The following is a 20,427-nucleotide window of genomic DNA, read 5'->3' on the forward strand; positions in this document are numbered from 1 at the left end:
GATTCTTTTATCTGAGTCTGCAGCTGGGTCCTTATCTCCGGGCTGCAGGTCGGGAGCAGGGGGATTAAAGCAGCCGGGGCCAAGCCGGCGGCGGAGAGCTCGCGCCCGTGCAAGTGTGCTGTGCGCGTGCGCAGAACGGCCCACCCGGGAGTAAGCCCGCCCCTTTCCCCGCTCCCTCCGCGGGAGTCGCTCGCTGCCCAGGTGGCCGGCCTGATGTGTTTCCCACCTTCCTGACCCCGGATCCGTGGGGACCAGGCCTTGACCTCTGATCCTGGGCTGTCGATGGCCCCCAGGGGAACTGCCCGGTCCTGTTTTTACCATCCCCGCCTGGATCTGCAGTCCCGTTCCTTCCTACCGCCCACGGGCCCCCAGGGTCCCTGCCTGACCTCTGTTTGCCCGAGACTCCCCACTCCCACCAGAGTATCAGGTGAAGTCGGAGGCCCAGTTGCGGCTCCCACATTGAAATGACAATCACCCCAAAGTCCCAGAAGCCAATGCTGCAAACTGAGACAGGACAGGATGGGGGAGCGCCAGGCCAGCCTGTGCTATGCACACAGTACACAGCAAAGCCTTGTCAGGGTCAGCCTGGGGTTGGGCCCTCAGTGGGTAGAGCCCTCGTTGGAACAGCTGAAGTTCTGGTTCCATCCGGGCATGGGAACATACCCGGAGGATCAGAAGTTAAGTTTAAGCTAGCCTGGGCTACGGTATGGGAGCCTTTCTCAAAAGGAAAGCCCATACTAGAAGGAAAGCCCAAGGACACTCCTGTCATACAGGGGGTATCCAAGACTAGGTCCACAACACACCTAGGAGCTATTTCACAAATGAAGAAACAGATCGAGCAGTCTCTCACCGTGACTCCACACACTCTGCAGGATGGTGCTTGTGAAGTTCCCAGTCACATAGAGGTGGCCTAGGGGAAGAGAGGACACACTGAGTTCCCAGGCACTTCCAACCCCGCTGGGCTAGTCCCTCAGGGGTCCCCCGAGGGTCTAGCCCCCAGCCGGTTGAACCTGGACCAACTCTTGACGCTAAGATGGAAACTTCCCCACCAGCCAAGTTCATGTTTTGGCCAGAGGCCACCAGCCGCCCAAGCCTTGGCCTGGGTCTCCACCCAAGAACAGAGTGCTTTCCCTTGGGAATGGAGACCTCCAGGAGGTCAGGCCCACTCCGGAGCAGGGGGAGATGGGTGGGTGGACAGGGTAGGACATTTTGCAAAGTCCCCAAGCCACAGCCTCTTGCTGTGTGACCGGGCCTGCTGCATGATCTCTCTGAGCCCCAAGTTTCACAACCACCCAGTTGGTCACCAAACAGGCTGTGTGGCAGGGCAGGGGGTGTTGCCTGGCGATGTGGGACACCAAAGAGGAACAAAGTCCAGGTAAACACGGGATGGGGGCCACAATTCAGGCCCCATATCTTCACTAAAATGGATCAAAGGGCCTGCATACAGCTGTGTCTCAGTTTCCCCATGTCTAGGCTCTGGTAGGACACCGAGTTCACCTCAGTTGTCCCCCTGGCATGGGAAGTTCAGATGTTGACACCGGTCCCTAGTCCTACATGGCCTGCATCTGGACAAGAGGACTTAGCACTGTAAACACCCCCAGCCTAGCCCTGAGCTCAGCCTCCCGGACAGGAACACGGCTGTGGCTGTGACCCTTCTCTGAAGGGGGTGGCACCAACAGTGTCGGTCTCCATGGAGCGTCTCCCTCACCCAACAAGATCCCAGTGGGGGATCGGCCTCCACTGGGGGTGGAGAATGCTGGTAAGAGAGGTGTGTGCGTGTGTGCATGCATGTGTGCCCCGGTTCCCAGCTGAAGCGTGACTCAGAGCACGACAAGGCATCTGTCTTGGGGGGCTGTTGGGATAGATGGCACCTGAGTTTCTGGTGTGACCGCTTCCAGCCCTGAGCGTGGCAGCCACTTTGTGTCTCTGATGAGATCCCCGTGGGTGTTTAGAACAAACCACGTGTCCCAGAAATGGGGTCATAGGTGGGTGCGGGTCCTGTGTCCCCACCTTCTGCTCTTGTCCTGCCTGCTGGTGTCAGCTCCACCCCTGCACCCCTATCTATCCCAGAGGAAGAGCCTGGTCTTTCAAGTTGCTGTTGCCAGGGCAACCATTTTATGAGTGTCCACATGGTGGGCACATGTGTGTGTCCTGCTCCCCATGTGTCTGCCTGCCCCACCCCCAGTCACGGCTGGGTCGGGGGAGCAGAGGTGGCCACAAGGTGACTGGTGACAGCTTCATGGTGGCTGGCCCAGTGGGGGTGGACTCTGGCCAGCTGTGTGTGCAAGGGGGACCTGGTCTGCCATACCAGCCCCCCATGTGTGTCATGTGTGTGTCTGCTGGAGCTTTTCTTGCATGTGTTGCATGTTGTGCTAATCTGTCAGTGTGGGCCTTTGCACCAGTGATGAATGTGACAGAGGACACAGAAGGGAGCATCTGTATTGTTCGTGTGAGTCTGTGTGTGTCAACCAGCACCTGGCTGTACCGGAATGGGGTGTCTGTAAATGAGCTGAGCCTCAGGGGAGATCCTCTGTGCGGGCCAAGAAGAATGTGTGTGTGTGTGTGTGTAAAGTTAGTGTGGGTGTGTGCGTCCAGTGTCTATGGGACCTACAGCTGAGTGCCCTGCCACCAAACATGCATGTGCATGTACAGCTAGCGTGCTGTTCACCGGTGTCTAACATCCTTTCCCATCTTCCCAACCCATACCCTCACTCTATCTCCTCAGTGCCAGGTCTTCACCTATCTCCCCCACCCACACCCTCGCCCCATTTCTCCTGTGCCACACCCTCTTCCCATCTCCCCTGGTGCCAGTTCCTCGCCCATGTCCTTTTTGCCATGCCCTCACCCCATCTTCCCCTTACCAGGCCCTTGCCCATCTCCCCGCTCCTGCGGCATACCCTCACCCCTGGGAAGCCTGCGGTATACCCTTCACCACTTGGAAGCCAAAGACACAGGGAGGAGTCGCTGCCTCAGGTCTCAGAGCACAGGTGACTTTAGAAGTCTGCTGTTCTGACCCATGGAGTCAAACCCACATTATCCTCTGTACCCCACACGCACATGCGCACACACTCCACCGGCATGGGGGATCCCCAGCACAGGCCCTGGGCAAGAGGTAGAATTGTTTTGGGGCTTGGTCATGAAAAGGCTTCTGGGATAAGTTGACTTTAAGTCAGCCCACCTACCCACATCAAGTGGTGGCAGCCAAGGGTGCTGTGAAGGAGCCGGCTCTGAATGTCGAGGGCGGGACCTTAGGGCACTGGTTTCTCGGCAACTGGGTGTGGAGGGGCGTGGTCACAGCATCCTTCACCCCGCCCCCGCCTGCCCTGCCCCTGAGTGATCAGGCACCACTAGGAAGCGCTCGCGAGTGGCAGCTGGTGGAGTAGGGTGTGGTGGACTTCAGTGATGGGGTCCGGGATGGGGTGGTGGGGTGCTTTGGGGTAAACCGTCCCAAATAGAGTTCTTCACGGGACTCTGAGGCGCAGGGTGACGGGAAGCGACGATGGGTGTGGTTCACTGAGGACCACGGACTCTTGGGCAGTACTACATAATCCAGGGTGCCTGAGCAGAAATCTTGAACCCAGTTTCCTTGGGAAGGCTCCTTGGGGCAGACAGAGGGATGGGAAGGACTCGTGGAGGATCATGAGTGGGTGCAGAGTGGCCTTTGGCTGACCAGACGGGCGTCCAGGGACTCTAGGTTACAACGTAGATGGCCACAGAGCACTGGGAACAGCAATTTGGGGGGCACCCGATACTCTAGGGGTTCACCCTCGTGGGGAGTCTAGGTGGGGGATTTGGGAACATGGGAAAGGGGTGCGCAAAGTTAGTGTGTACTAGATTTGGGGCGCAAAGTCTCGGATGAAGGAGAGTCCCGGGAAAGTCGATAGATCGATCGGTGTGGCCGTCTAGGGCCTCCCGCGTTCCAGCCACCTGCTCTCCCGGCGCGCCCCTCCGGCTGTGGGCAGGACGAGGGCGGCTCCCAAGCCCGGGAAACCTTACGCCACGCCCACATCCACGCCTCCGGGAAGACCACGCCCCCTCTAGCCCAGCCGGCCTGAGCGGTGCGCGGCGGGAGCGGAGGGAGAGCGCGCGGTGGCTCCGTCCGTGCGCCCCGCGCTCCCCGCGTGGCCCCGCGTCCCGAGCGCGCTCCAGCCTCCCACGCGTGCCTCCCCGGGGTTCACTGAGCCCGGGGAAGCCAGAGAGAGAGAGGACAGGGGGGGAAACCCCATGGCCCGGCCCGCGTCCCGCACCCTGCGCGGTGGCCTCCTCCGGCACGGGGTCCCCGGGTTGCCTTGGGTCCCCGCGATCCGGATGGCGCACGCGGTTGCTGGGGCCGGGCCGGGCTCGGGTGGTCGGAGAAGTCACCACTGACCGGGTCATCTGGAGACCCCTACAGGTAAGCTGAGTCCCGGGACGCAGTGCGGTGGGGGGGAGTCCCCAAGGTCCCCCTCCCGGGTTACCGCGGGGTTCCGTACCCGACGGGGCGCGTTTTTGGCTCCTGCGTCCACGGTTCCTGTGCTAAGCTGCTGGACCCCCGGACCCCCGTGAGCTCTCCGTCAATCAGGGAGGATGGAGAGATGACATCGAGGTCGCAGTGAGTCCCAGGAGGGGGCCCAGCCGCGGCGCAGCCCCGCGGCGCACAGAAGTAAACACGTCAGGGGCGCGTTCGCTGCGTGCCTGGGGACACCGTGTCCTCCCCGGTAAGGGCCGGGCTGCTGGGCTCCTGAGTCGCTGTTCAGCCACAAGAGGGCGTGGGGCTCTTTGGAGGAGGGGGGTCCCTTAAGGGCAAAGCTCAGATTGGAAACCATGTATGTGTTCCCCACTTTCCGAGTTCTTGCTCCAGATTACTCCGGATAATTCGGTTTATGGGTGAGAAGTCATCAGGTCCAGGGTTGCTGCAGAGTGGGCAGACTTCAGGTGGGACCAGAGGCAGAAATCGTGAAGCCCAGGCTGGATGCTGAGATGCGGATTTGGGGGGCTTGGTGGGGAGGTTGCCACTTGCCTGACACAGTGGTTGGGTGGGGGCTGTGCTGGGCACTGGACGCCTGGGTTTCCGTCCCGCCTCCTTCGCTGAGCCTCACAACCCTGGTGTTCTGGGACACCCATTGTGTGTCAGCGCCCCGGGCTGAGGAAGCCCCATGGGGCGTGACGGGCAGGATGTCAGTGACGGGCGGATTCCAGCCTGACCAGCTCGTCCCACTCCAGCCCCTTGCCCCGGGCAGGACACCTCTTCCCGCTCTTTCATCCGGGGGACTTCTGAGGGTCCCAGTCCCTAGCCAGCTCCAAACCCCTAGGCAACCACAAAGGGCTGACTGTGGCAGTGCGGTGAAAATCAAATGCTCACCCTCAGCCGGATATCCCCCCAGCCAAATACACACACCCTAGCCTAGCATCCCTCAGCAGGGCACCCCCCTCAACCGCGCACATCCCACAGCTAGACACCCCCTCAGCCGGATATCCCCCCGGCCAAATACACACACCCTAGCAGAGCACCCCTCAGCAGGGCACACCCTGCAGCCAGGCACCCCTCAGTTGGGCACCCCCCAACTATTCCCCCCAGTCAAATACACACACTCTAGCTGAGCACCCCACAGCTAAGTACCCCTCTCAACTGCGGACATCCCACAGCCAGGCACCCCTCCCTAGTCAGACACCCCCCTCAACTCAGCACTCCCCAGTCGGGCATCCTTAAGCCAGGCACCCCCCTCAACCAAGCACACCCCACAGCCAGACACCATCAGCCAGGCACCCCTCAGCTGGGCACATCGCACAGCCATGCACCCCTCAGTCGGGCACACCCCACAGGCATCCCCCTTCAGCTGGGAACACCCCCAGTCGGGCACGGCCCCAAGCCCGGTATCCCTTCATCCGGGCATCCTGTCCGAAACGCCACCACCATGTTCTTAGAATTAAATAAAACCCATCAAAGCTAGGCACCAAAACAAAACCCAGAGATGCTCCGACAGATGTCAGTCCCGTGGGCTGTCCTTAGAAGCAGCAACACTGCCTTCCACGGACACGGGCACTCTGGCCAGGTGGGAGGCTCAGGGAAGATTTCCTGAAGGAGGACACTACATCTGGGAAAGCTTGGTTCGCGTGGGGACAATCAGGATGAGCCAGTGACGGATGAGGAGAAAATGTTCTGGAAGGTTGGCCGGGGAAGCATGGGGAGCAGGTGTGGCGCCTTGAGCCTGTCCTCGCCGCTGCTAGTCAGGAACTGGAGGCAGAGGATCAGGGGCTCAGGGGCTCAAGGTAAGCCTTAGCCACACAAGGTCCAGCCTGGGCTACATTGACTCAAACGAGAAGAAACACTGAGAAAATGTTAGAATAAGTCAATGAAGGCAGAGTGCTCCCTGGGGACCCCGTGCCAGAGGTCGACGCCCCTTGCACCCGCCTTGCGCAAATACGTGCATTTAAAGTAACGAGGCTAATTCAAGACGATAAAGCTCCTAGCGCCGGCTCCGGTGTTGGGAAACTGATGTTCGGCGATGCCTTCATCTAGGACGTGAGGCCGAACTTTGGATTTGGGAAGAAGGGAGAGGGCAGGTAGCCGCGGAGCCTGCCTCAGTTTCCTTTCCAAGCCAGATGGTCAGACTGGGACGGGGGAGGGGGGTTCCTGCCGTCTTTGCGCCCCGCTCCAGCGGCTCAGCCCGTATTAGCCTGATCCGGTTATCCGCGGGGCATGCGCACAGCCAGGCCTGGGGGACGGGGGCGGGGGGCGCTGTGTGTCCTGCGGTGACAGTCCACCTCTCTGGCCCTGCCTGCGTGGTGTCGGGGGTGGGGTGGCGCACTACCCAGAAGTCGCAGTCACCGAGGGCCCCCTCCCACACGTTTAAACCCATCTGCTGTGTGACGCTGAGCGGTCAGTGTCCTGCGCTGACACTTGCTTGGTCACCTGAACCTATAGACTGACTCCACAGTTGCCCTCTGACCTACGCACTCACGCTTCTGCAGCGCGTGCTCCCGCAGACCACAATAAGATGAAATCTCGAAAATGTGTGTGTTGGGGGACGTGTTGAAATTGGGGCTTTAAAGGTACGAGCAGGAGTTTGAACAAATCAGGCCTCACTCAGTCCCTGGGGCTGCCAGGGGCCCTGAGTTCTTGCCTGCGCCCCCCAACCCACCAAACCCCAAAGAGCACCCCAGGCCGCGGCCCCCACAACTCATCGGAACCAGCTGCGCTCTGCAGATGTTGTTGCTTTGCCCCCAGATGTGCGTCCCGCCGGCGGGTGGGGCCCTCAGAGGGAGGTGAGGACCTGAGCTCCGGGAGGCTTCAGTTTCCTCACAGACCAGAGGAAAAACTGTCAGTGCTGACGGGGAAACTGAGGCACGGACTTTGCCTAAAGCATATGTATAGAACCCCCCTCCCCCGGGGCCCCAATGATTTTCTAAAATTGAATAACCCCCCCAGACCGGAAGCGGTGCCACGCCACCCCAGCACTCAGGAGGTGGAGGCAGGAGGCCAACCTGGGTTACCTGAGACCCTATGGATCATAGGGGACTGAAGAGGCTGAGCGCCATGGGGCCCCGGGTCGTGTGCATGAGTGGGTCTGCTAGATACCACTGCAGATGGGGAAACAGGGCGGGGACAGGAGGACGCGGTGACCACTGGGCCTCTGCGTATTCACCTCGTCCCCCAGTACCCCCTTCCGTGGCAGACAAACCAGTCTGGTGACCCGGGACAGACAGGCCATTGTTGACGGGTTCGGAGCTCGGCTGGGGGTCCACGGTCTTCTCTGCCATCATGCTTCCTCATAGAGTCCACAGGGGGAAACAGGCGCAGCCCACCGTGTGGGAGAGGGGGGACGGAGGCACAGGCCACAGGAGGTGGTGGAAGGGGGGAGAAATGCAGGTACAGCCCACGAGAGGAGGAAGGTAAGGGTGAACGGAGAAACAGCCCTTGGGGCTTGGGATGCTTAGTCCGGAGTTAGCAGGAAGGAGGTGGGGGTGAGGTACAGCGGGGGTGGGGGTGAGGCAGGCATGCCAGGACAGAGACTCCACCGCTGTAGACCATGGACAGTTTAATTCCCGCCTGTGGGCGCCGGAGGACCCGGGCTTGGTTCCCAGCATTTGCACTCAGCGCTCGGGCCCTGGCATTCGGCCCCGGAGACCCCGAGCTAGCCTCGGCTACTGGGCGATAGCCGGGTCCTAGCAGTGGCGTAGCCCGGACTTACTATAGTAACGTGCCCACCCTCGCTCCTCCTGCTCCCGGGCCTTTGCACTGCGGTGCAGGGATGTGCGCAAATACGGGCACCTGTGCGGCTGTCCATCCGGCACACACTCCTCCCGCTCAATAAATGTCAGCCGTGGACAAACTCACGCGTCGTTTACTGAGAGGATGGATAGTGTACTCAATAACAGGGGGCGGGGTCCAAGGCGGACAGGAGGGACAGAGTTCGGGGTCAGCAGGCCTCCGCCTGTTCTGTGCCTCAGTTTCCCCAGCTTGACACAGACGCCTCCAAGTGTGTGCAGGGTCAGGCCTGGCACACACTTGGGGCTCCGTGTAGTGGCCTGTGCTGTGGTGGGGCCATGCAAACCGAATGCAAGGGACTTCAGGCCGAAGCAGGGGATTCCGGGTAAACTAGAGGGTGGCAGATTATTACACACCTACTGTGTGCGGTAAGCAGGAAGTATGGGTGCCCTGATGGAGGGACATCCCCGAGGGGCTGGGATGGGCAGCCTTCCCGGAAGATGTGGCTTGGTATCTGAGGTACGCAGTAAGTGACCAAGGGCAGATGAGATGCAGGACAGCCCCTCTCGATAGCCACCTGCTGGGGGCACCTCCTGCTGTCTACCTCTCCCTGCTTGGCCTGGTATTCGTTGCTAGGATACGCTAGGCGCCATCAGCCTCAGGGCCTTTGCACCCACTGCTGCCCCGAGATGGCCGCACACCCTCGCCCCCACCTGCCGGCGCCCACCACCCCGTGTCCCCGCAGGCCAAGGCCCAGGATGAGGCGCTGGAAGGCGGCGGCCCTGGTGTCGCTCGTCTGCAGCTCCCTGCTGTCGGTCTGGATGTGCCAGGAGGGTCTGCTGCTGGGCCACCGCCTGGGACCTGCGCTCGCGCCGCTGCGACGCCCGCCACGCACCCTGGACGCTCGCCTCGCCCGCCTGGCACAGTGTAAGCCCCGCCCCAGAGAGGCCAGGGGGCGGGAACCGGGAGGGACCGGCCACTTAGCTTGGGGGTGTGGTCTCATGTAGCCCAGGCTGGCCTCAGACTCTAGGAGTAGATGAAGATGCCCCTGACGTGATTCCCCTTGCCTCTGCCTCCTGAACCCCGTCCTGTCCGCACATCCCTCAACTACAGATGGAGTGGGGAGCAATGGCAGCCAAGGCCAGGCTGGGACCACTCGGGTGCCTCGTGCAGCGAGGGGCGGAGCTCTAACCGGCCAATCATCTGTCTCCTGGCCGCAGCTCCAGCTATCATGGCGTCCCTAGCCACGTCTCCTCCGCAGCCCCAGGCGTGCGCGGGGCGGGGCCAGCTCTCACGGTCCAATCCTCTGTCTTCCTTTTCCCGCCACAGACCGAGCTCTGCTGCAGGGCGCCCCAGACGCGGTGGAGCTTCGAGAACTTTCCCCCTGGGCCGCGCGCGCTCCGGGCCCGCGCCGTCGAGCGGGTCCCCGGCGACGACGTGCGCGTGCGCGGTCGGGCGCGCGCCCCTGCGGGCTGCGCGAGCTCGAGGTGCGCGTGAGCGAGTTGGGCCTGGGCTACACGTCGGACGAGACGGTGCTGTTCCGCTACTGCGCAGGCGCGTGCGAGGCAGCCCTGCGCATCTACGACTTGGGCCTGCGGCGCCTGCGCCAGCGGAGGCGCGTGCGCAAGGAGCGGGTGCGCGCGCACCCGTGCTGCCGCCCGACGGCCTACGAGGACGAGGTCTCCTTCCTGGACGTGCATAGCCGCTACCACACGCTGCAAGAGCTGTCGGCGCGGGAGTGCGCGTGCGTGTGACGCTACCTCACGCCCCAGCCCTGGGCGCCTGCCTGGAGGCCACGCCGACCCTCGCGAGAACTGAGTTCACATAAAGTGTGGGAACTGCCCTGGTCGCTGCTCATTCACTCTGCGCGAAGTGGGTTGCTAGCTGTGGGAGGTCGCGGTTCCCGATGGCCTGGGAGAGACGGGGGGGGGGGGGGGGGGGGGGGGATAGATGCAATGAAAGAAAGCCCAGTTGTGGGAGATGGCGTTGCTGGAGGAGCCATCTGCGCCGATGGACAGATAGAAGAGGCCCAGGGTGGAGTTCAGTACCCACGCCTGGCTATACCACACACACACACAAAGGCACTGGTGGGGGCTGGAGGGTGGCCCAGTGGTCAGAGCCACACGTTCGTTTCCCAGCACCCAGGCTCGACCTGTGACTCCAGCTCAGATGCTCCTTCCCCACACCGTGGGAGCAGCTTGCTTGTGCACAAGACACAGAGACAAAACACCACACACAGTGTCGAGAGAGAGGAAAAGGGTGGGTAGGGAATAAGGAGAGAATAGGAAGATAGCCCGTATGGTAGGTGAAGCTAGTTCTCCCAGCTCTGGAGATGCTGAGGCAGGAGGATGGTGAGTTGGAGGCCAACCTGGGTCACAGAGTGACTGACTGGATCCCTGGGGGCCGCTCTGTTGTCTAGAGAGAGCCAGAGCCATATCTCCTTCCACAAGCTTAAAAATAACTTGTTGCCCACCTCCCGGCGGGGACAGGTCTGGGGCTGGTGCCAGCCCCATCCAGCCCAAGCTGGCGCCTGCCTGGCACAGCTGGGTCCCCAAGGACCCTTGGAACCTTGACTGTATGTGGAAAGCTGGGAGCACCAGGGATTGGGATGCTGGTGTCTGTGCCGTGGTATCACTTTGACCCCTGGCAGGCCTGGAGTTGCTGGTAGTTTTGGGTTCCTAGAGATGGGGGTGTGGGTCTCAAGGTGGGAGATAGGTGGGTGATAACAAAGACTTTCCTTGGGGTGGCTCAACACAACAGTCCACCCGCCTCAGGGAAGGAGCCTACAAGGTACAGACCTCAGGTATGGACACCATCAATGTTCTCTTTGGTGCATCATGAGTTTTACTGGGGTTATTGGCATATGGGTGAGGTGACAATTGTCACCAAGGCCACCCCAGTGTGGGTGACAGCTCACAGAGCTGGGTACCTGGAGCACAGCCTGCAGGCCACAACAGGCTGGAGAGCATCCTTTGCAGATGCCTTGGCTGCTCTGAGCCTCCCCAGGCAGCTCGGCTTCCCCAGGGGACTGACCTTCAGCTTTTATTGAAGCTCTCTGGGAGTGGGACACAAATACACGCAAAACTGGTCAGCTTCAGGGATTTTCTGAAGCTGTTTTGTTCACCTTCCTATTTAAAGAGCCTCCCTGCAGGATGGAATGCTTCAGCATTGGAGGAAACACTTATACAACGTGCTACCCCTTTCTCCACTCATACATCCTTTGCACCCCATCTTCTGCAGTGGTTGCTGAGCCATGGAAGGGGTGACTGTAGACGTCCACCTGTGGCCATGAATCAGGCCATGGCACAGTAGCGGTCACATGTTGAGGAACATCACCAGTGGTTATGATTTGAGGCTGACCATGACCATCTATGGTCAGGGTGTCAAGACACTGTTTACTCTGACAGGGAGAGAGGCCTAGTGAATCTGGTACGTTTCAGGGACTTCCTAAGGTTTTTGTTTTGTTTTGTTTACTTTCCTGCTTAAGGAGCTTCCTGCAAGATAGGATGCTTCAGTATCAGAGGAAACTAATACTGAGGATGTTTTGACAGGCACATTACATCTATGTAGAAAAACCATAGATGCTCCCCTGTTGGGTCCTAGGACCTCCCCAGCTGCAGGTGCTGTCCTGGCGTACAGGACCAGATGGGAGCTCGTTTTGTGGAACAGTCCTTAAGCCCAATCTAAAGGCTGTTAGTCTTGCCCACGACAGCTGAGCCACTATTGCACATCGGGCACACCCTGCCTGGAGTGTGGTGTCTCAGCATGGACGGCCCATAGCCAAGCAGATAGTGTGACAGTTCTCCACCAGGAACCCAAGTGGCCCCCACCAGCTGTGGAAGCCAGCTGGCAAGGTGGGGATTTCCTGGTCAGTCCCGTCTGGTAGGCACAGTGTGTCTCACCATCTAGTCCTAGCATAAAAGCAAGGGCAGCAGCCACAGCCTTGATGTTTGTGGGACCTCGGGGTCTTTCCAGGCCAACAGCTCACAGGGAGGGAGCCCCAAGCACTGGGGTCTGCAGGCAGATCCTTTTGTTCCACCCGTCAGCCCCCAAATAACCACACAGGGACTTCTTATTAATTATAAAAGCTTGTCCAATAACTCAGGCTTCTTACTAACTAGCTCTTATAACTGAACCCATTTTTACCAATCTGCTGTCTCCTGGCTTTATTACCTTTACTCTGTACTGCCCTTGCTGCTTCCTCTCCTTTTGGCTGTTGACTGCCTGAATCTCTGCCCTTTCTCTTCCCAGTGTCCCCTGCCCAGAAGAGCCTGTCTAGCTATTGGCTGTTCAGCTTTTTATTAAACCAATATGAGTGGCAAATCTTCATAGTGTACAAAAAGATTATTCCACAACAGGGGTCTCCATTCAGGAACCTTACTTCAGGGAACATCTCATTCCACCCACAGAGGGTGCTTTCTGGATTTAAATTCTTAGCTATTCTCTTAAAGAGCATTTTTCCTTCCAGTTAACCGAGCCCTGGCAGGACTGTGAGACAGGCAGAGGCACCATTGACCCTGGGTGTCTCTGCGATGGTTTTCCAAGTCCACAAGACATTCGGGTTGCTGTTATGGCTCCTATGTAGCCGTGTCCAGATGAGTAGGACACCACAAAGTCCCATAATAAACAGTGGGGTCACAAGCAGAAACTCAGTGAGGTGCCATCGAATTCCCATCATCTGTTATCAGCAGTGTCAGGTGACCCCGGGAGCTCACATCTGAGGAGATTCTAAAGTGGAACAAGAACCTCGGCTGTTCTCTGAGCCTTTGTGTTCTGGAGCCTCCCTGCATTTCTCCCTCTGTTGAGCTGAGGAGGGCCTGACTGAATCCACTCACATCTGCCCAGGGCCAAGGGGACTAAGGCTCTGCTGTCCCCCAAGGCTGGCACAGGTTGGCACAGTGGACATAGCTTAATCGTCTTAACCCGTGGTCCTATCAGAATGTCTTCCGCAAGCCTTCCAGAGGCTCCTCAGCACACAGTGTTGCTCTGTCTCTCAGTTCTTCCGTAGGAGCTTCAGCAGACACAGGACAGACCTTCCTCAGCATTGCCATTTTCGCATCTCTGCTAGACTGCTCTCAATATGCAGATGCTCTTTACCTGCTAGTGAGTCACTGAGAGCTGTCAAAGCCTTCCCTGCTCTATAAAGACATTGCTCCCCCGTCTGGCTCAGCAAAGCCACTAAAGCTGCAAACGGGCTCCGAGGTCCCCACTGTGAACACAGTTCAAACACAGCTCCTCTTGTCCCTGGTTCCCTCAATAGTGTCTGCCCTGCTCTATGCTCCCCTGATATTTGTGGGGACTCCAGTTCAGGTGTTTCTAAGGATTTAAAAAGCCAGTCCATCTGGGACTAATTAATTCCCTCACAATGGCTCAAGTTAAGGCAGCTTTTGCCTTAAGGGGAAGTCATATGACTCAGTTTCCCTGTCCACACCACAGTCAGAGCAGTCCATCCTCTCCTGCGGCCCGTAGTCAGGCTGCCACAGAGTCTTCCAGTGCAGATGCTGAGCTTTCCCTGGTCACTGAAGCTTCTGGACTGTGATTGACGCCCCATCTGCACACTGGATGACAGGCTTCCCCTGTTTTTCTGTTAAAGGGTGTCTTCTGGTGCTTTTTCCATGTTCTCCTCATTCTGCATCTCCACACAGCTTCCAAGGATCCCAGGAAGGGCTTTTGAGCATGGGTCTGACTTGTGCTCTTTCCCTTCTGTCTGCTAAGCCGTAAGAAGCCGTGAGCCATCGTCACCTCCCTCTCATCCTCTCCTTCATGTAATGCACTTGCCAGGTCCGGGCTAACAGAGAATGCTGCTGCATCTCCCTTGCTGCAACTGGTCCTTTACACAAACCATTTCCCACTTGGCTACAAAATGGCCTCTAAACCTTGAAGTGTCTTCAGGGCATCTCCGTATTCCTGTGGAGGACCCCACTCATCAAGTAGGCCGCCACCTCATGTCACCCAGAGGAAGACTTGTCTGTCATGCTGGGATTCCTCCTGCGGACACTCCTGATCATGGTGGTTCCGCTTCAGGTCCACATCTCACTACCCACAGGAAAAACCATGCAGCCGCCACCACAGCACACCAACATACAGAACCCAGGGGAGGACAGCTCTCCCAGAGTCTCCTCCTCCATGTCCACCTCTCAGGCTGACGGACCTCAGCAGAATGCCTTGCCACCCACACCCTGGACCATGCACTCACTCCTCCTCAACTCATCTTTGGTTCTGGTGTGGCAGAACCTTGTCAGGTGCCAATGTTGTGTGACCAGAAAGACTTTTCCCGAGGAGGTGCAGCACTCAGGGCAACTCACCAGGTAGGGAGCCCACAGCAGACGGAGTACAGACACCACCCAAGTCCCACTTGGTGGACCGTGAGCTTTACTGGGGTCACTGACAGGCCTGTGGGTGAGGAGAGACAGCTGCACCCCCAAAGCCACCCCAGTGTAGGTGACAGCTCACAGAGCTGGACATCTGGAGCACACTGCACAGCCTGCAGGCCACAACAGGCTGGAGAGCATCCTTTGCAGACGCCTCAGCTGCTCTGAGCCTCCTCCAGGCAGCTCGGCTTCCCGAGGAGATGACTCGCAGCTTTTATTGCTCACTCTGGTGAGGAGGGGCCTGGTGAAACTGGTGGGTTTCAGGGACGTCCTGAAGCTGTTTTGTTTATCTTCCAATTCGGGGAGCCTCCCTGCAGGATGGATTGTTTCATCTGGGAGGGAATTACTGCCCAGAAAAGAGCAAAGTCACTTTACTCTCAGGTTGCCATGACCCTGGCATCTTCAGACTCTCAGGTTGGGGGTTTAGGGAATGCCTGTCCCTGTCCAGCTTCCAATGGAAGACAGATGCACCCCTGACCCATGCACCAGAGTAGGGAATCTCAGGGGCACCCATATTCACCCAGATAATTTCAGCAAGACTTCCTGGTGCCCTGCAGGACATGGTGCTGGCCCCAGCCCATGGGTGTTCTCTATTGGAGAAAAAGTTCTAGATAAAGACCCCGGAACCAAGGTTAGACTCAGACACCTGCCCCTGAGCTCTGTCCAGCACCCCAGCTTCTGGAGACACCAGGAGTGAGGAGATGGATTTCCCATTCCGTTTCATCTGAATCAGCTAGTGGTGGCTGAAAGGCCAGAACCACCATGTGCCGTGGAACCCAGTAACTGGTAGTGATTGTTCCTGGCCTCAGTTTCCCCAGTGTGGTCAGACTATGGAGCCTCAGAGTTGGTCTGGAAGTCCAAAGCTGTGCTCCCCAAGGCTCCCTTGCCCAGGTGGGTGTGTGTCCCTGTGTTCAGGGAAGCAGCTCCCACCCAGGCCCGCGGGGACCTTGGCGTCCTGTCTCCCACCCACTTCCAGCATGCCAGCCGCAGAGCAGGGTGGAACCTACCGGAGATGGAAACGTAAACAGAGCGTCTCCACAGCCTCAGCTCTGCACCCAGGCTGAGGAGCCACACAGGGCCACCCACAGGGCTGAGCCTCCCGATCACACCAACTCCCACCCTGAGTGAGACTCATAGAATAAGGTCTCGTGTAGATGGCTGTGTCTGTTCCACACCCACAGCTGCCGCTGCAGGGATAGCTGCTTCATAAACACAGCAAGCAATTGAGGCAGACCCCCTACCCACGAGTGGGAGGGACCTGGGAAGTCATTGTCTGGAGCAGAGTGTGTCAGCAGCAGGTTCTCTTCCTATGGCTCAGGCTTCTAGCTACCCACACCCACATTGGTCAAAGTTCTAGATGAAGACTTCAGAACCAAGGTTCTGAGAAGCTAAGGTGCCCATTAAGGGGTCCCAGGTAAAGGGGGGTGTCTGTCACGTAGGTGCTACAGACAGTGACTTTGGGTTGGACACTGCCTGCAGGACTCTGGCCAGCCACCTCAGTGGAACCAAGAGGCCACACTGGGGACTGTCTGGTACTTCTGGTCCCATTGCAGCTGCCTGCACGCCTTGCAGAAGGCCAGGGCCATGCTCCCCAAGCGAGGCTTGAGCGTCTTCCTCCAGTGAAAGTAACGCTGGTAGCTCAGGCTATCCTTGTCCAGCTCCTGCAGGTACCGAGCCAGATTCCCTGGGCTCTTGAAGTCATCCACGTGGATGAAGGCATCAGGGGGCAGGAACCGTTCATAGTTCTTCCTGCTGGGCCCCAGGACCACAGGCACGGCCCAGGCTTCCAGAGCATTCCTCCACAGCTTCTCTGTGATGTAATCTGGGTGGAGGGAGTTTTCGAACGCCAGGTAAAACTTGTATCTGGCCAGTGTCTCTGTCATGTTGCCTTGGGGAAACGGTTTATGCCCTCGGCCATACACATCGACATGGAGGTGACTCTTAAGGTTCTCATAGTACTGCACCCGGGCCGACTTGGAGTTCCAGTTGGACACAGCCCAGGCCACTAGGTCAGTCTTGGCAGACAGGTTGACCTGGATTTGGCCTGGAGGCTCCGGCCACGGCTCCAGCCAGCCATAGGGCGTGAAGATGTCAGAGTCACTGCGATAGGACATGGTGAGGTTGAAGTAACCATCCAGGGCTGACAGATGGCTGCAGTGGCTGGGCGACTCCAAGCTGAACCACACCCAGCGCTGGCCTGGTGGTCTCGGCTGAGGTGGCAGCTGTGACCCGGGGTTGGCGCTGACTTCGCGGTGGTGGACGATGACCGCGTCTGCTTGGGGGTACAAGCTCCTGTTGGCGGTCAGCTGGCAGTCGACGGTGCCCGGGAGCATCTTGGAACAGGGCGACAGAGCCACTGGTGTGTGGAAGGGCCATGTCCACAGTAAGATGAGGAGGGGTCTGGGGGCAGGGGGAGTCGGGGTGGAGGCTGGTCCCGGGGAGTGACCAGGAGCTGGGGGTCCAGGTCGGTCATAGGACACTCGGGTGTAGGGGAAGAAACCCAGAGCAAAGAGCAGCTGCAGGAGCAGGCCGAAGAGGCATGGGCGCCAGGGACACTGCGCCTTTACTGCTCGGGGTATATCCATGTCCTGGGGACCTGTGAAGAGAGGGAAGGAAGTCACTAATCATCTCTGTGGAAAATGGTCAAGTTAAACACTCCACAAATTTTTTTTCGAGACAGGGTTTCTCTGTGCAGCCCTGACTGTCCTGGAGCTCGCTCTGTAGACCAGGCTGTCCTCAAACTCACAGAGATCCACCTGCCTCTGCCTCTCGAGTGCTGGGATGACAGGCATGTGCCACCATGTCCAACACTACATTTTTTTAAAAATGTTTCAGTCAAGGTATCTTGTAGCCCAGGCTAGCCTCCGTATTTGTATGTAGCTTAATATGACTTTTGCCTCAGTTTTCTGTCTCTTAGCCTGGCACTTGGTTGGATGTGGTGTGGACACCTGTATATTTCCAACACCTGAGAGGCAGAGGCAGATCAACCTCTGGTCCACAGAGTGAGTTCCAGGCTCACCTGGACTATAGAGTAAAACCCTGTCTCTAAAAGCAGAATCAAGAAATTCTTATGCTTTCATTGTGTTCTGAAAAACATTTAGAAGTAAAAGCGAGAATATTATATTTTTTGATCCTTGTGCAATAGAGTTTTTAAAACCCTGGGTGCTAGACATGCATCAAGACCCCTCGCTGCTGCTGGCTCTCTCCCGGCACCGAGGGCTGGCTGCACATTGCTGATGCATGTCACTAATGCTGCAAGTGTGAACAGGCCTATGGCCAGGGGCAGACTTGTAGTGGCCCATCTTGGGCCGACCCTGGGGGTGGGGCTCAGTGGGCAGAGAGTTCACACAGCTTTCACGGAGCCCTGGGTCCATTCCCAGCTCCTCAGACCCAGCGTTCCAGAGAATGAAACATCTCTGGCCATGGGGACTGCTCACATATCCAGGGCTTAAACCCAAACCAGAGTGACCTGAGACTTCCTGAATGGGGATGCCTTCCAGCGGAGACATCGGGACATCGTCCACAGAGAGGGAGCTGCGAGGGTAGGCCTGCGTTCCCTGGGGACCTCCAGAGGTGCAAGACTGAACCTTATTTTCTAGAGAAGCCAACCTGTATTACTTCCTCCTAGTCATATGATATGTGGATTGCCTGGTGGGCTGGAGATGTGGCTCAGTGGTCAAGAGCACAACGGCTCTTCCAGAGGATCCGGGTTCCGTTTCCGGCACCCACACGGCAGCTCACAGTTTTTTGTAACTCCAGCTCCAAGGGATCCAACAGAGACATAAATGCAGACAAAACACCAATGCAGGTAGAACAAATGAATCTTTAAACAGAAAAGAAGAAATATAATTGCCAAACCCCAAACCCAGAATTGCAGCAGGGGACCTGTGGAGCATTTGTTGAGCATGGGCAAGCATCCTGAGTCCAAACCTCAGCACCCCACACACCACAGGACGATGAGGACAAACCCACAACCCTCAAGGTGGCACACCGCACCCAGCATTTGGAATGGCAGTACATAGATCTGACCCAAAAGCTTCCTTAGCTACAGAGTGGGTTGGAGGCCAGACCCAGACTCAAAGACAACTGGGAAACCAATTTTAAAAACCAGGGAAAAGAGGAAGAAAAGAGGGAATGATGTCACACCCTTATTAGCAAGAAGTTGCCGGGGGAGGGTGGATGATACTGGAGCCTGGTTTCTGTCCTTGGATCCTGTGTGGGGCAGGAGCAGCGAGCTGGCTTAGCCTCACTTTCTACAAAGACTGATTGACTAATTGTAGTTGACCTGCTATGCCACATAGCCAAGGGCATTTTCTGTCTTTTCTTTCTTTCTTTTTATTTTTACTTATTTATTTGGTTTTTCGAGACAGAGTTTCTCAGTAGCTACATAGCCAGTCCTGGAACTTACTTTGTAACTCTACCAGGCTGGTCTCAAACTCACAGAGATCCGCCTGCCTCTGCCTCCTGAATATTGGGATTTTAGGCCCACCATCATGCCAAACTGCCTGGTAGCCCAGGATGGCCTTGAACTCCTATTCTTCTTGCCCCGGGCTCCCAAGTACAGGACAAACCATGTGCACCCCCCCACAATCAGTGCCTCGTGTTGAAAAAAAAAATTTAATTAAAAATTGAAACTTCACAAACTCAAAATGCTTCCCCATAAAATCAAATTTTGCTGGTTTTGTATGAGCCAGTTTATTCTAACAAAGGAAACTATCACCTAGAGATGTTTTCTAGAGCATAAAAATGCAGAACCTGAGCCCGGGGAGAGAGGGTGATCCTTTGGATCCATGCGGGGGTGGGGGGGGTAGAACCAACAGCTGACTCTGCCCTCCATGTGTGTGTATGCATACATAATACATACTTATATACAGGTGCACAAACACACACACATACACGCTTACACATACATATACAATCACACACTCATACACCAGTACACACATATGCACACACGCAAACACATACAAATGCACACACACAGCTGGGCGGTGGTGGCGCACGCCTTTAATCCCAACACTCGGGAGGCAGAGTTCGAGGAGTTCGAGGCCAGCCTGGTCTACAACTACAGCTAGGACTGTTACACAGGGAAACCCTGTCTCAAAAAAAACAAAGCAAAACAAAAAAAAATACACACATAAATGAACAGACACATGCACACAATAAATAAACATACTTTTAAAAAACCCAAAGGCGTGTGCACTTACAGGTAAATAACTTTCTCCATGGCTCACACGTGGGAATATCGTGGGCCTGGTGAACTGTGGTGCAACTGGGGAGAGGAGAATGTTCTTGTGACAGTCAGCCAGGGACGGCTGCTGGTAGCAACCTCATTGCCATCTCCTTCCTAAAGCTGTTCTTTCCTTCTGTCAGGGATGGAACCTAGGGTTTGGGGCAAGTAATGGGGGGCTGAGCCCCTCCTCCAGCCCCTCACTGGGGGATTCTAGGGAGGGTCTCCACCCTGACCACGCCCCCAGCCCCTCACTGGGGGATTCTGGTCGGGGTTCCACCCTGACCACGCCTCTAGGCCCACACAGGGTTCTGTGGTAGGCTACTCTTAAGTTACTCACATGGTGAACCCTCATTCTTATGGATATGGAATTTTTGCCTTTAAAAAATTTGCATTCCCAGCACTCGGGAGGCAGAGGCTGGCAGATCTCTGTGAGTTCGAGACCAGCCTGGTCTATAAGAGCTAGTTCCAGGACAGGCTTCAAAACCACAGAGAAACCCTGTCTCGAAAAACCAAAAAAAAAAAAAAAAAAAAATTTGCGTGCACCTGCCTTCGCTGGTGTGTGCACGTGATCATGGGAACCCACGGATCACAAAGCTGTTGGGTCTCTGGAGTTATGGGCAGGTGTCTGTGCTGGG

General features: G+C 57.3%; 2 protein-coding genes across 3 annotated transcripts; one reads left to right on the forward strand and one right to left on the reverse strand.

Annotated features, from left to right (window-relative positions):
* The first annotated feature begins 1,397 nt into the window (after positions 1-1,397).
* On the forward strand, positions 1,398-10,031 carry Nrtn (neurturin). Of its 2 annotated transcripts, none has more exons than XM_075943576.1 (3): positions 1,398-1,768; positions 8,934-9,115; positions 9,518-10,031. In XM_075943576.1, exons 2-3 carry the CDS (start codon positions 8,947-8,949, stop codon positions 9,940-9,942), a joined length of 594 nt encoding a protein of 197 aa, XP_075799691.1. In that variant the 5' UTR covers positions 1,398-1,768; positions 8,934-8,946; the 3' UTR covers positions 9,943-10,031. The 2 variants fall into 2 exon arrangements, with proteins under 2 accessions (XP_075799691.1, XP_075799689.1); XM_075943574.1 differs by lacking the exon at positions 1,398-1,768 and adding an exon at positions 4,267-4,393.
* A 5,105-nt stretch (positions 10,032-15,136) lies between these two features.
* LOC142832251 (3-galactosyl-N-acetylglucosaminide 4-alpha-L-fucosyltransferase FUT3-like) lies at positions 15,137-17,144 on the reverse strand. The gene has a single exon (XM_075942591.1). The coding sequence runs from the start codon at positions 17,142-17,144 to the stop codon at positions 16,056-16,058; it is 1,089 nt and encodes a 362-aa protein (XP_075798706.1). The 3' UTR covers positions 15,137-16,055.
* Between the last annotated feature and the right edge of the window lie 3,283 nt (positions 17,145-20,427).

Source organism: Microtus pennsylvanicus, chromosome 12 (assembly GCF_037038515.1).
Source record: "Microtus pennsylvanicus isolate mMicPen1 chromosome 12, mMicPen1.hap1, whole genome shotgun sequence".
In the NCBI taxonomy this organism is placed as follows: Eukaryota; Metazoa; Chordata; class Mammalia; order Rodentia; family Cricetidae; genus Microtus; species Microtus pennsylvanicus.